Below are 13,271 nucleotides of genomic sequence, written 5' to 3' on the forward strand. Positions count from 1 at the left end.
AACCCTATCCTTTCCCCTAAATAGTATGAGTTGGGGCTATAATGCTGTGTTAGAAAGGGCACTGTCCTGGGAATTGGGAGTTCCAGGTTGCAAGCCCAGCTATGTGACTAATTTGCTGAGTTATCCTTTGGCAGTTACTTCACTTCTTTAGTCCTCAGCCTCCTTCTGTATCCTAAATTTTGGGATTTTGTAAGATACCCATAGAATCACACCTGGCTGCATGCAGCCATCTGTGTGGCTCACAGCACAAGGCTCACCTGCTGCCTGTCCCCTTCTGAGTGAGATCGCTTGCTTCTTGATCCACCCAAAAGGAAAGAATAAAGGAAGACACAGAACACCTTTTGTTCCTTTGAAATTTCCCTGGAGATGCTCCAGGGATGAGTCATTCCAGTGGACCAGTAAGTAAGTGAAAGGGACAACAAAGCCTCAGGTAGCCACACAGCTTCCCTCACTTCTGGGACTTCCCTCCATGGAGAGCCAAAGACAGCCAGGATTCAGAGAAGCCTAGCCAGACCTTAGGAGGAGCCATGTAGCTTCTCTTTTGTTAGCCTGAAAGATATAGAAAATTAAAAACTATCTACCTCAGTGCTTATTTGAGAGATAATAGCTAAATTAGAAGGTGCTGACACCAAGGGCTTTTTTTTTTCTTTTTTTTTTTTTTCAAAAAAAAAAAAGAAAAAAAAAAAGCTTCAGAGTAATCCTCGGGCATTTCCCTCAGGGTTAAGCCAGAAAGAGAAAGTTTAGCAAAATGAACCAAGGCTAAGGAAGGAAGTTCTGAGAACCTTGTCTGCCAACCCCAACTGGCCATTTACGAAGAGGACATTAGATAAATGTAAAAAACAAAACAAAAGCTAAACAAAAAAATCCACTTGAGAGACATCTAAAAATACCTGTTTAATATTATATTAATAGGTACCTGGATAGAAGGGTCCCATATTAAAATAGGTTTAAGGAAATCTAAGAAAACCAGTTTTCTGCATCTCAGAACGTCTGTCAACCTTTAACATACCAGGCTAATTCTGAGCCCTCGAAGTCCTGGTGTTTGCTGTCTTTCCACTCAGCTTTGTTCAGTGTAAGATTTCATCCTCCTCCAAGAGTAAGGGTGGAGGGTGAGGGAGGGAGGGGGGCTTGGTGGAGGTGACAGTCACAGGAGTCACATCTCACTACAGAGGTCCCCAAGCCCTTACAGCCCATCACCTAGGTGGCATCTCAGACCAATTACTAAACTAATTACTGGTTAGAGAAAAAGTATGACAGCAATGGCCATTGTGTAATCCACTTTCACCTCCTGTGCTCAAAAGGGCCATCCCTTTCCCTCAACCCATGAGCAATCCATGAACAAATGTGGGACAAATAAAGATGAAGGGAATGGCTGGTAGGTAAGGGACTAGCAATGTCAGCACAGTTACGAAGTTCAAAATATAACTAAGTTATTGATTAGATCTTTACAATTGTGAAAACCCTTCCAGTTCTCTCTTGGGTCCAGGAGTTCAAAGGAAACAGTATAACTGCTACAGTACTTTCTCCTCACCCCATCCCATCACCCTCCACAAAGCACTCTCTAGTGGCCAAAGTCTATCCTCTTTAGGGCAGTGAAAGAAGCAACAAATGCATGTGTCCCCTTGGAGGTAAACTAAGTTTTCTAGTCTGCAGAAACAAGCCCACAATATCACAGATTCTGTAGAAATACAGATAGTGTGACCCCGATAAATCGCATTCCCCACTTTGAGAGCAGTGCACCTGAATCACACCCTTATGTGTCCCTGGTTCTCTGACTGAGGAGTCACTCTTTGTATAGTTAATCCTGGGAAGATGGTTTTAGCGGTTTCCAGGTAACTTGGTTAAAATCAATTTGACCAAAAACAATTTAGTTAAAGGTAATTTGGTCACAAAAATCTCTCCAGAATGTTAACTGGTCAAAAATGAATATCCTGAGTTATGAATATTTCTAGTTTCTGTGATAATTATTAATGGAATGAGGGAATGTGGGCAAATTTACCCACAAAATCTGTCCGCAGAGACCAGTGGCTGCCCCTTGGTGAGTGGGATTGTGGGTGTTCCTATTGTATTCTTTTGCTGGCTTGCATTTTAATGATAAAACACATAAGGTAGCCAGGCATAGTGGCACATGCCTTTAGTCCCAGCTACCCAGAAGGCTGAGGCAGGAGAATCACTTGAACCCAGGAGGCAGAGGTTGCATGAGTTGAGATCACGCCACTACACTGGGCAACAGAGCGAGACTCCATCTCAAAAACACAAATCAAAACAAAACAAAACAAAAAAACAGGTAAGGTCATGATTTTCTACGTTGCTTCTGTAATAAGAAAAAGTAAAATGAAGGGATATAGAATGTTTCAGGCTTGAGGGTTTTGTTTTCCCTTCTTTAAAGTTTTTCTAATTCACGTTAAGCCAAAATGCCAGCTGTGCTTGTTTGGCAATTTTTCTATTTTTGTGCATAGGGTTGAGAGATATTTAGCTTGTTCCAGCTACTCCCTTATTGTTGGGGAACACAGAGCAAGAATAATTGGCTGAAAATAAGTCGGAAATTTTAAAAAACAAAGAGAAAGCAACAGAAAATTTGAAGTTGATTTTCTTAATGCTTTAAAATGCATTAGAAGAGAAAACAACACTATGTTGCAACATAATTTCCAGTAATTAGGGCACCATTCAGTGGTAGGGTGTTCCCTGTGTAATTCCAGGGAGCATCATTGACACAGCTTAGGAGATGAAGGGCGCCCCCTGCAGTCATGTGCCATGGCAACCTAAACATAAACTTACCTAATAACACTACTATTTTGTCAGATTGTTCTTGGCCCAATTATAAGCTGTTTTAATGGGTTGGAACATTTGTTTATACTTCTGTCTTAGGGCTCCTGGGTAGTTCTAAGGATCGTAAGGGATTCTAAATCCAATGCTGTAAGCCTGGTATGTCATGTGCTGTTCTAAAGCTTTGGGGAGGACTTTTTAAGTCTTTTTAAAAGACTAGTATTATGAAAAATACTGCATATTTATTGAGTTTCTATTACTGAACTGGTTGGTTTGCCTCTACGCCTACCCATAGACTTTCTAACGCACTGACCTACTTTAAATTCTTCAGTATCTCCCTCAGCATCTTCTGGACACAACCTAAACTCCTCAGTACAATTCAGCCATAAAAAAGAATGAAATCCTGTCATTTGAGGCAACAGGGATGAGCCTGGAGGACATTATGTTAAGTAAAATAAGTCACTCACGGAAAGATAAATACTGCATGTTCTCACTCATATGTGGGAGCTAAAAAAAAAACTGAACTCATGGAAGTAGAATTGTGCTTATTAGAGGCTGGGAAGGGTAGAGGGCTACAGGGGGTTGGGGGGATAGGGAGAGGTTAGCTAATGGCTACAAAATTACAACTATGTAGGAGGAATACGTTCGAGTGTTCTATAGCACTGTAGGTTGACTATAGTTAACAAAATTTTATTGTATATTTTCAAAAATCTGGAAGAGAAGATGTTGAATATTCCCAATACAAAGAAATGATAAATGTTTGAAATGAAGGTAACACCCATTATCCTGATGTGATCATTACACATTGAACACATGTATCAAGCTATCACTCTGTAGCCCATAAATATGTACATTAATTTTTTTACTCAGATAGAATCTCTATAGTCTCATGGTTAATAAACTATTTGAAACAGCAGAAACCCTTTATAAATGGAGTATTTAATGAAAATGAGAGTCAATTCATGTTCTCAAAACCATAATCCGATAAAAGCCTGTGATATGCTTAACATCTGACTTTGGTGTAAAAGCAATGTTCCCAGATTATATTTTGACCTTGAAAAATTAAACCTAAAGTGAATAGAGGTGGCATATTCACAGCAGTTTATCCCAGCAGCTGTGCTGGCCTGGTGACAAGCTAGTTAGCATGGTGACAAACTATATAATAGCAAACCCTTTCATTCTAATAGTGATTTGCACAGAGGAATTATAAAGCACCTTGGGAAATTATGCCATTAATATTCATTAAATGCACATAGTGGCAGAAATTGAAGAACAGTGGTTCAGTGAAGCCATAGGCCCTTCAGAGAAAGATCCAGGACCCTGACTTTACCTCATTGATCATCCACAAGACCAGGCTTCCTCTTCACTACACGAGTCAGAAAACCCTTCCCTGTAAATCAAGTGCCTTCCACCCAGAAAACTGTAATTTATAGAAAGTTTTCTGCTTCTGTAGGAAGTTAATCAAGTGTTTGTCATTACATCTTTATCCTCACCGTGTCTTTGATTTTTCAAATATCTTACACCAAAATCCGAAAGTTTTAGTGATCATATAAATTGGTAAATTTCTAGCTAGATAAATGAATATACGCACACCCCAACTTTATAGTAAAACTCTCATTGTGTTTCAAATGAAGTCAGCGTCTCTCTCATATATACAAAAATTTCTCTTGTTGAGCTACATGAGAGTTAATAGTTGACCTCAAAACAAAAACGTAGTGTCTTATTAAAGACATTTAATAAGTGTCTCTCTCATTAAAATGTTAATTTTACCCAAATTACTTGTGATTGCTATGTGCCAGAATCATCTACAAAAAGAAACCAGAGAAAACATTATGCCAGGAATATTTCAGCATAAAAATTAGCTTTTATATTATTCTTTCATAAAAAATGTTTATTTTGCTACTTTTTTGTCATTTGTAGCAGATATATTGAACAAAAACAGTGGAGAATGTTCATGTGATGAATAATATCTTTCCTTTTCCTTTCATCAGATATTTTCTCAATGATTTCTGACTCCAGTGGGGTGATGGTTTATGGACGATATGACCAATTCCTTCGGGAAGTTCTCAAACTACCCACGGCAGTTTTTGAAGGTCCTTCATTTGGTTACACAGAACAGTCAGCCAGATCCTGTTTCTCCCAACAGGTAGGAGAAAAATATGTTTAAGGAAGTATCTCTTTCAAACAGTGGTTGCCCTCCTTCTAGATGTCATTCCAGGTCACAGATACTCAGACAAATTATTCTATGTGATAGCAACCTGTATTGTATTTTTCAGCCTCTGGCAAATGACCTCTGAGCCAGTAACTAAACCCGGCACATCTGGATCACAATAATAGACAGTGTTTACTGACCATGAGGCAGGCACTGTGCTAAATTTTTTCCTTTCATTGTCTAATTTAATCCCTACAACAACCCTTTTGTGTTAGTCTCTTTTCACACTACTATAAAGACATACCCGGCACTAGGTAATTTATAAAGAAAAGAGGTTTAACAGACTCACAGTTCCGCCTCAGGAAACTTACAATCCTGGTGGAAGGTGAAGGGAAGCAAAGACCTACCTTCTTGACATGGCGACAGGAAAGAGAAAGAATGAAAAGCCCAGGGGAATCTGCCGTTTATAACACCATCGGATCTCCTGAGAACTCCCTCACTATCACGAAAACAGCATGGGGGAAACCACCCCATGATCCAATCACCTCCCACCAGGTCTCTCCCTCAACACCTGGGAATTACAGTTCAAGATGGGATTGGGTGGGGACACAAAGCCTTACCATATCATCTACACCCTCGGTGTCATTATTTTTACTATCACTGCACTTTCAAAAGGGCTTAATTGTCTCACTCAGCCTCATGTGAAATATATGCTTGACCCGGCAACAAGCTTTAACATTGGTTTAGCAAAGGATACCAGAAAGGAATCCCAACATCTGCCCCATCATGACCTGAGAGGCCCAAAATATGGTAAACACAGCTGCCTGAATCTTCTACAGCATGACACATTTGGGGTTCCAAGTGATGTGTTTTAACTGGGTATGGCTCAAGCTACCCTGGGAAGCTGCATAGTTTAGGGGGCTATCTATGTGTGTACCTCTCTGGTCATGTAGAGAGACTCCAGGCCCATTCTCCAGCGTAGCCCAGTGGTAGCATAGAAATCCATACATTAAAGGTTAGTTTACCATTTTTTGAGAATCCAAACTAACTTTTTTGTCCTCTAAAAATGCCTCTTGACTGGGTGTGGTGGCTCACTCCTATAATCCCAGGACTTTGGGAGGCCGAGGGTCAGGAGCTCAGGAGTTCAAAACCAGTGTGAGCAACATAGGGAAACCCCATTTCTATGAAAAATTTTTAAAACTTAGCCAGGCATGGTGGTACATGCTTCTAGTCCTAGCTTCTCAGGAGGCTGAGGCAGGAGGATAGCTTGAGCCCAGATGGCGCCACTGCATTCCAGCCTGGGTGACAGAGCAAGGCCCTGTCTCAAAAAAAAAAAAAAAAAGGTATATCCCTGCCCCATAAAATGCATACAACAAATGCTCACTACACTGAGCTTTATGGATTAAGAGTCAGGAAGTCTTTTCTTTTTACTGAAATTAACTTTTAAAAGTGTCAATAGGCCGGGTGAGGTGGCTCACTCCTGTAAGCCCAGCACTTTGGGAGGCCAAGGCGGGCGGATCACAAGGTCAGGAGTTTGAGACCAGCCTGTCCAATATGGTGAAACCCCGTCTCTACTAAAAACACAAAAATTAGCCGGGCATGGTGGCAGGCACCTGTAGTCCCAGCTAGAAGCAGGAGAATTGCTTGAACCCGTGAGGCAGAGGTTGCAGTGAGCCAAGATTGTGCCACTGCACTCCAGCCTGGGAGACAAAGCAAGACTCCATCTCAAAAAAAAAAAAAAAAAAAAAAAAAGTCAATCACTTCAAAACACAAATCTATTTTTTCATTCAATTTTACCGCTTTCCAACTTTTCTCATGGCATGCTAAATGTATGGCTCCTTTTATTTTTACAGTGCTTTATGCCTCACAAAGTGAATTATCTGATTTATGGCTTGCAACAACCCTGTGACCTAACAAGGAAAATATGATTCTTTTTTAACAATATAAAGTTCATAGCTAGTGAGGGCAGGGGGCTGAGTTTTTAACTCTGGTCTTCTAATTCCATCTGTTAATGTTACTCTTGTGTTCTTGTTGTTGTTGCTTTTGTTTTGTGCACTTTCAGTTCATATTTACAAATATGCAGATGATCTGACTCAAGGAAATGTAACTACCTGTTGTATTACTTCACCCAATCATGGAAACAAGAATAATTTCATTTATAACTGAATTCTTGAATTTTAGGTAGTGTATTATAGAATAATTGGTAAATGTGCTAATGCCTCAGAATATATGTCTCATTCAAAATCAGCTAGAATAATAGGACTGGGGTTTAAAAACAAAATCTTAAAAGGACCTATGCTGGTGTGATGGCTCACACAGTAATCCTAGCACTGAGAGGCTGAGGCAGGAGGAGAGCTTGAGTCCAGCAGTTCAAGATCAGCCTGGACAACATAGTAAGATCTCATCTCTGAAAAAAAAAATTAAACAATTAGCCAGGTGTGGTGGCACACACTTATAGTCCCAGCTACTTGGGAGGCTGAGATGAGAGGATCCCTTTAGCCCAGGTGTTCAAGGTTGCAGTGAGCTATAATTGTGCCACTGCACTCCAGCCTGGGCAGCAGAGTGAGATCCTGTCTCTAAAAGAAAAAAAAAAAAGAGAGAAAAAAGGACCTATGTGTTCAAGAATTATATGTGATGTTGACATGTTCAAAATTCCTTTTGAAATATCCTATAGACTGTTCTGTTATATGATTTATATATATCCTTAATGATAAGCAACTTATACATGTTGAAATCATAATAGCATTGTTGGAAACTTCCAGGAGTGCTTTTTAGCAAGTATGACAAATAGTCAAAATGAATAAGATTATTTCAAATACGAAAAGAGGTAACACAAAAATAATAAGACCAGTTTATTTTTGTACTTAATGAATTGGCTATTAACAGCTACTCAAGAGTCTGAGGTAGGTAGGAGGAGGTAGGAGGACAGCTTGAGACCAGGAGTTAGAGTCCAGCCTGGGCAACATAATGAGACCCCATCTTTAAAGCAAATAAATAAAATATTTTAAAAAATAAATAAATAAAATTATCCCATCCCCTTTGATATTCTAGTTCAAAATTTCAAGTAGTGATTTTTGCATATAAATATGTATTTTGTTATTTATACCATTACAGTACATGTATTAATATAGCTTTCTTACTTTTATCATTTTGAAAGAAACTTATAGATACAATGCATTCCTTTTGTACATCCAAAAGGACCTGGACAGTGAGAAAGAAGCAGACTGAATTGAGAGGAATTATATATAAAGTAATAAAAGGAGCAAATTTTCAAAAATGTAGATGGTTCTGTCCTAACAGGATTCCCTCCTGCTCTTGTATAACAGAACCATTCACATTAACCACTAAATATTTAGTACTTAAGGAAGTTGAGGAAGCTCAAAAGGGAAGTTGTTCTATAAATTTAGAAGACTGACTGACAGGAAAATTGTAGAATGAGCTATGATGCGTTCTTGAGTAAAATTTCATGGAGAATTTCAATTATTTATTTTGCTTCATTATTTTTATACTGTCTTTCATATATACAAATGATGCTCTTGGAATTGTTTTTCTCCTGGTGATACTATTGACTCAGCCTCAGTGGAGAGAATTCAGTCCTATGTCTGCTTAGGTATAAAAAGCAAACAATGTTTTCAGTTCTGAACTAGTTTAATAACACATTTGGCAGGTTCGGTTTCTTCAGATATTAGACATTTATTGAGTGCTATTTTGTTTCAGTCTCAAATGATATGATATTTACATAGCAGGTAAATTGAGATGATTCTCTGTCCTAAATTTATGGGGGGTTTTTTTATGCAGAAAAAAGTCACGTTAAATGGTTTCTTGGACACGCTTATGTCAGATCCTCCCCCGCAGTGTCTGGTCTGGTTGCCTCTTCTGCATCGACTAGCAAATGTGGAAAATGGTGAGTAGTTACTAATGAGCAAAGGTGATTTTTTAAATTATTGAAATTAGGCCATTAGTTCTACAGTTAGTAAGCCCAGGTTGTTGTTTTAGGGAAGCCTATTTAGTGGCTGTTAGTTTTGTTTAGGATAGAACTAACCCATCTCCCTGTTCGGGAAGGCCTTAAAGGACCACTGAAAAATTAGGACTGTCAGTTCCAAAAATAAATCTCATGGTGTGGTTAATTGAGAAGAATCTCAATTACAAGTCAGGTGTGGTTAAAAGACTTGGCACAATAGAAGGCGAACTTCAACAAGGAGTGTGACATTATTTTGTATTTGTTTTAGATCTGAATTTCTCATATTTGCATACATGGTACTGATTATTTCTTCCCAGGCACTCAGCCAGAAATAGGTGGGAGAAATGAGAAAAAAAAATAGATGATAGCACCCTGTTAATCTTTAGTCATATGTTCCAGATTGTGAGCTTTCAATAGTTGTACTTACGTTAAAGATAAGAGTAAAATAACTTTCGTATCATGTCTTTTTTTAAAGCAAGTATTTCTAGGATAAAAGGAACTACTGTTGGCATATCCAGATTTAAATATGAAATACCGTTTGGGGCAAAATTTACAGAAATTTAAACATGGAGCAGTTCAGTGCCTCCATCTAATCTTTAGGTGTTCCTACTTATTGTTCAATGTAACTCTGAAATTTTTCCAGACTTGACGAGGAAATAATTTAGTCTCTATCTCTTACTGAGATTTAACTTAAGTCTCTATATATGACTCAACTTCTATGTATTTCTTTAATATACATTGCAGCTAAAGTTAGCTTAATTTTAAATTATCATTCAGAATTTTTAGCATCTGCCCTTATTTATCCGTTAGTTAAAAGTTATGAATTTATCCTGTTTTTCTCATGGAGAAAATTTAAAGAATGAATTTATTATTTTTTTTTGCAATCACTAACAATCATAGTTTTTTTATGTTTATCCATATGCAGAAGCGAAGAGCAATCAAGGTCCGTGTTATTATGCAAAATGAGTTCACGTTACTGTTTACAGTTCTAGAACTAGTCATTTTCCAATCATAAAGCTATAATTTCATTCGTTCTCTCTCAGCATTTCCTGCTGCAGGAGATCAGTTTCTTAGGCGCCGTCCCAGAACAGTTGTCCCTAGATTGAAGTCCCACTCTAGTCTTTCTCAAGAGCCGGGAAGAAAGGTTATGACACTTGTTTAGAAGACAATGCGTCCAGAGCTAGTTATGTCTTTGTTTTTACACTTTGCTTTTTATCTTCATTTATTATTATTTTCATTGTTTTTCCTGACTGGTTAGGCCGGAGAATAGCTTTACCAAAGGCAAGAATTGTTATTGTTGTTTTAGTATCTAGCTCATAGCATGTAGACAATTACTTGGATTTGATCACTTAAATCTAATATTTTACTTTGTTTCAAATCTAGTATTTTGCTTTGCCTGCTTTATAATTCAAATTTCCTACCAAAGAAAGTTAACTGTCTCTTGAGGCATTTGAATTATTTAGAACTGTTTTCAGATAATTTGCACATCTTTTTTAGGGCCCTATACACCTGCCTCAGGAAAGAAAAAAAAATCTGTTTGTCAGATGTAGGCAACACCACTCGTTAAGTAAGCCATTAGTCACTCTATTTTTTAAAAAGTAACTTAATTATCTCATCCACACCAGTTTTCCATTCTCTGCCCATCTTCCTTTCTTTTTTCTTCCTCTCATTCTCCGTGTCTCTGATATTCGCTCTCTTCCCACTGGACAATCAGCATTCACCCCTTGTGCTTCTGAGTCTTCCAGTGAGCTGTGCTGGTCTCCTGGAGACAGAGAGCAGTTTGGGGTAAAGGCAAGTCTGTTTGGCTAATTTAAATTCTTGTAATGTGAGAGATGGGAATAGAAAGAGCAAATGGCATTACAGAGATTTTTGTTGTTAAAAGGACACCTCTTCTCCATCCCATTTCATTTCATTTCCCCACAGGCATGATTGAAAAGGGTTGTAAGATTCCAGGAATGAACTAAATGTTTCTCTGAGCCCAAATCAACTATCATCTGAAATCGTGGTGCAGAGAAGAAAGGTGCAATTCCTGTAAGGCTGTATTTTTCCTTCTTCTGGTTCATACTTTTGTTTTCTTGGTTTTTCTTCACTTACTTCCCCCTTAGTCTTCCATCCGGTTGAGTGTTCCTACTGCCACAGTGAGAGTATGATGGGATTTCGCTACCGATGCCAACAGTGTCACAATTACCAGCTCTGTCAGGACTGCTTCTGGAGGGGACATGCCGGTGGTTCTCATAGCAACCAGCACCAAATGAAAGAGTACACGTCATGGGTAAGGCAAGGTCCAGGCAATACTTGGAGTTGGATGTGTGAGTGTTGCCCAGAATTAAAGGGAATATCAAGGATGGTGGCAGAATTAAAGGGCAAACTTACCTTCCATCCCAGGTCTAGTATTCAGTCCCCCTTCCTCCCACTCTCCACCCTACTGCGTGCTCTTATTCTGTTGGAACCCAGTGAAGCTTCCTGAGATTTAAAGTATAGGAAGACTCAAAACTATGTTACTTCTTGGAATATAGATAATTCAGTACTGATTTAAATAACAACTGAATAGCAAGGACCTTCTGGAACATAATCTTACATTCACAGTAAGTTAAAATCTTTTCCAAGTTTTGTTTTGTGGAAACGGCTTAAAAATTATTGTTAGTTTTATTTTTCTTAGATTCTGGAGTTCTTTTAAGTGCGTGACTAGAATATTAAAGAAACAAGTATGAGAGGAGAGTGTGGACTTAATAATACTGTTCCATTTTACTTTTCTGCAGAGGGTGGGGAGGGGAGATTGTGGTTATATTAGCAAACCATCTTTTCATGAAGAGTGTGAGTGACCAACCTGGCAAAGGTGGCATGTGAGTGTCTGTGTGATAGATGTATTCTCAGGAGCATGTGGTACCAGGTCTGTGGGAGGAAATGTGACTCCATGTGCTCACTGTTCAAATGGATTATGATTTACTGACGTTTATCTTCGTTAAACTCAAAGATCAGTTCCAGCAATGTTGCCCTCGTACATCTCTTCAAGGATTGGTTTTTGTAGGGTGTACAGATTGGTTCTTGTGGGATATATACCATCAGCCCTTCCAGCACCTCTTGGAATAGTTCTGTCACAAGAAAATCCAACCTATTTATGAGTTTTTCTATATTTTAATATATTTCAATTCAACCTTTAGTCTTTACTTAAAGAAGTCTTCAGAATATACATCTTAAATCAAAATGTTCTTCCTAGGAATTATTATTGGGAACTAATATTCAGTGTAAATATACTAGTACTTCATCACCGGTCAGATTCTGAATTCAAGCAACAGTTCTTCACTAAGGAAGAGTATACTGAGAACTTGCCAATTCCAATGCAACTCCTCACTGTTGTTTATGTCATGCTGAGGATAGATAGATACATTAACACGGATCATGAACTACAATTTAGTTTAGAAGAAAGAAGCTAAAACTTTCTATTTTCTTATTGTTAGCATATTACCAGTTTTCAAACTTCTACCCCATATCCTAAAAGATTTGATGTTTGAAAACTAATCAGATTTAGTTGTTTTACATAAATGCTAAATCTACATAAGGAGCCTCTTTCTTAGGAGTTGTAGACCTAACATTATATTCCAGGGCACTATCTGTACAAAGAAGGATCAGAGTCCTTGAGAGGACAGAAGGCCCTGTGGTTTGTGGGGCAAAGAGCTGCTGTTGCTGCTGTCTTAACTGTTCTAAGAATTACATCTCCTAACAAAAGCCAGAGGGATTTCTTGAGCAATGCTCTTATTACTTAGCTTTTAAAAAATGAGGACAATAGTCACTTCATTATATTACCAATTATGGACTCTAGGTATAAAAGAAAGTGACAAAATTTGAAATGGTTTCTTATGGAAAGGAAAAACATGGTTAAGGTTTTATTATTATGTTGGTGCAAAAGCAATTGTGGTTTTTGCCATTACTTTCAAATGGCAAAAACCGCAATTGCTTTTGCACCAACCTAATGTATGTGGTAGGCTACTTTTTATAAAATTTTGACTGTATAACATCAAGATAAATTTCCCAACAATCTAAACGAAGAAGAGGCAGCGTGATTCTCTGGAAATAACCTGAATTTTAAATTCTGAAGACTCAGATTGAAGTTCCATTTTTCACTTCTAACTGGATGTGTTCAGCCACACCTGAAACATCTTTCTTGCACCTGGATTCCCGCAAAATCTTCCACTCATCTTCATTCCAAGCCTATTTCCTCACAAACCATTTTCTGTTCTTAAGTGAGAGCAGTCCTTCTAGAATCAGGTCTGATGCTGTCATGCCTATGATGTAAACTCTTCATGGTCTGCCTCTGTCCTGCGGATAAAGAGACAGTTCTTAACAAGCCATATAAAAATTTTGATGATCTGCCTCCTGCTTTCCTCCCCAGAA

The 13,271-nt window shown here is 38.3% G+C and overlaps 1 protein-coding gene across 29 annotated transcripts in view; it reads left to right on the plus strand.

Annotated features, from left to right (window-relative positions):
• The window catches only part of DTNA (dystrobrevin alpha), a 410,756-nt gene that overhangs the window by 326,794 nt on the left and 70,691 nt on the right, over positions 1 to 13,271 (plus strand). For 28 of the 29 annotated variants that reach the window (XM_055102482.2, XM_063597316.1, XM_063597318.1 and 25 more), the window contains 3 exons: positions 4,758 to 4,912; positions 8,717 to 8,822; positions 10,985 to 11,151. In XM_055102482.2, coding sequence (XP_054958457.1) covers positions 4,758 to 4,912; positions 8,717 to 8,822; positions 10,985 to 11,151 — 428 coding nt within the window. The other variant, XM_055102485.2, reaches the window with a different exon arrangement.

The sequence above is a fragment of the Pan paniscus genome, chromosome 17 (assembly GCF_029289425.2).
Source record: "Pan paniscus chromosome 17, NHGRI_mPanPan1-v2.0_pri, whole genome shotgun sequence".
Lineage (NCBI taxonomy): Eukaryota > Metazoa > Chordata > Mammalia > Primates > Hominidae > Pan > Pan paniscus.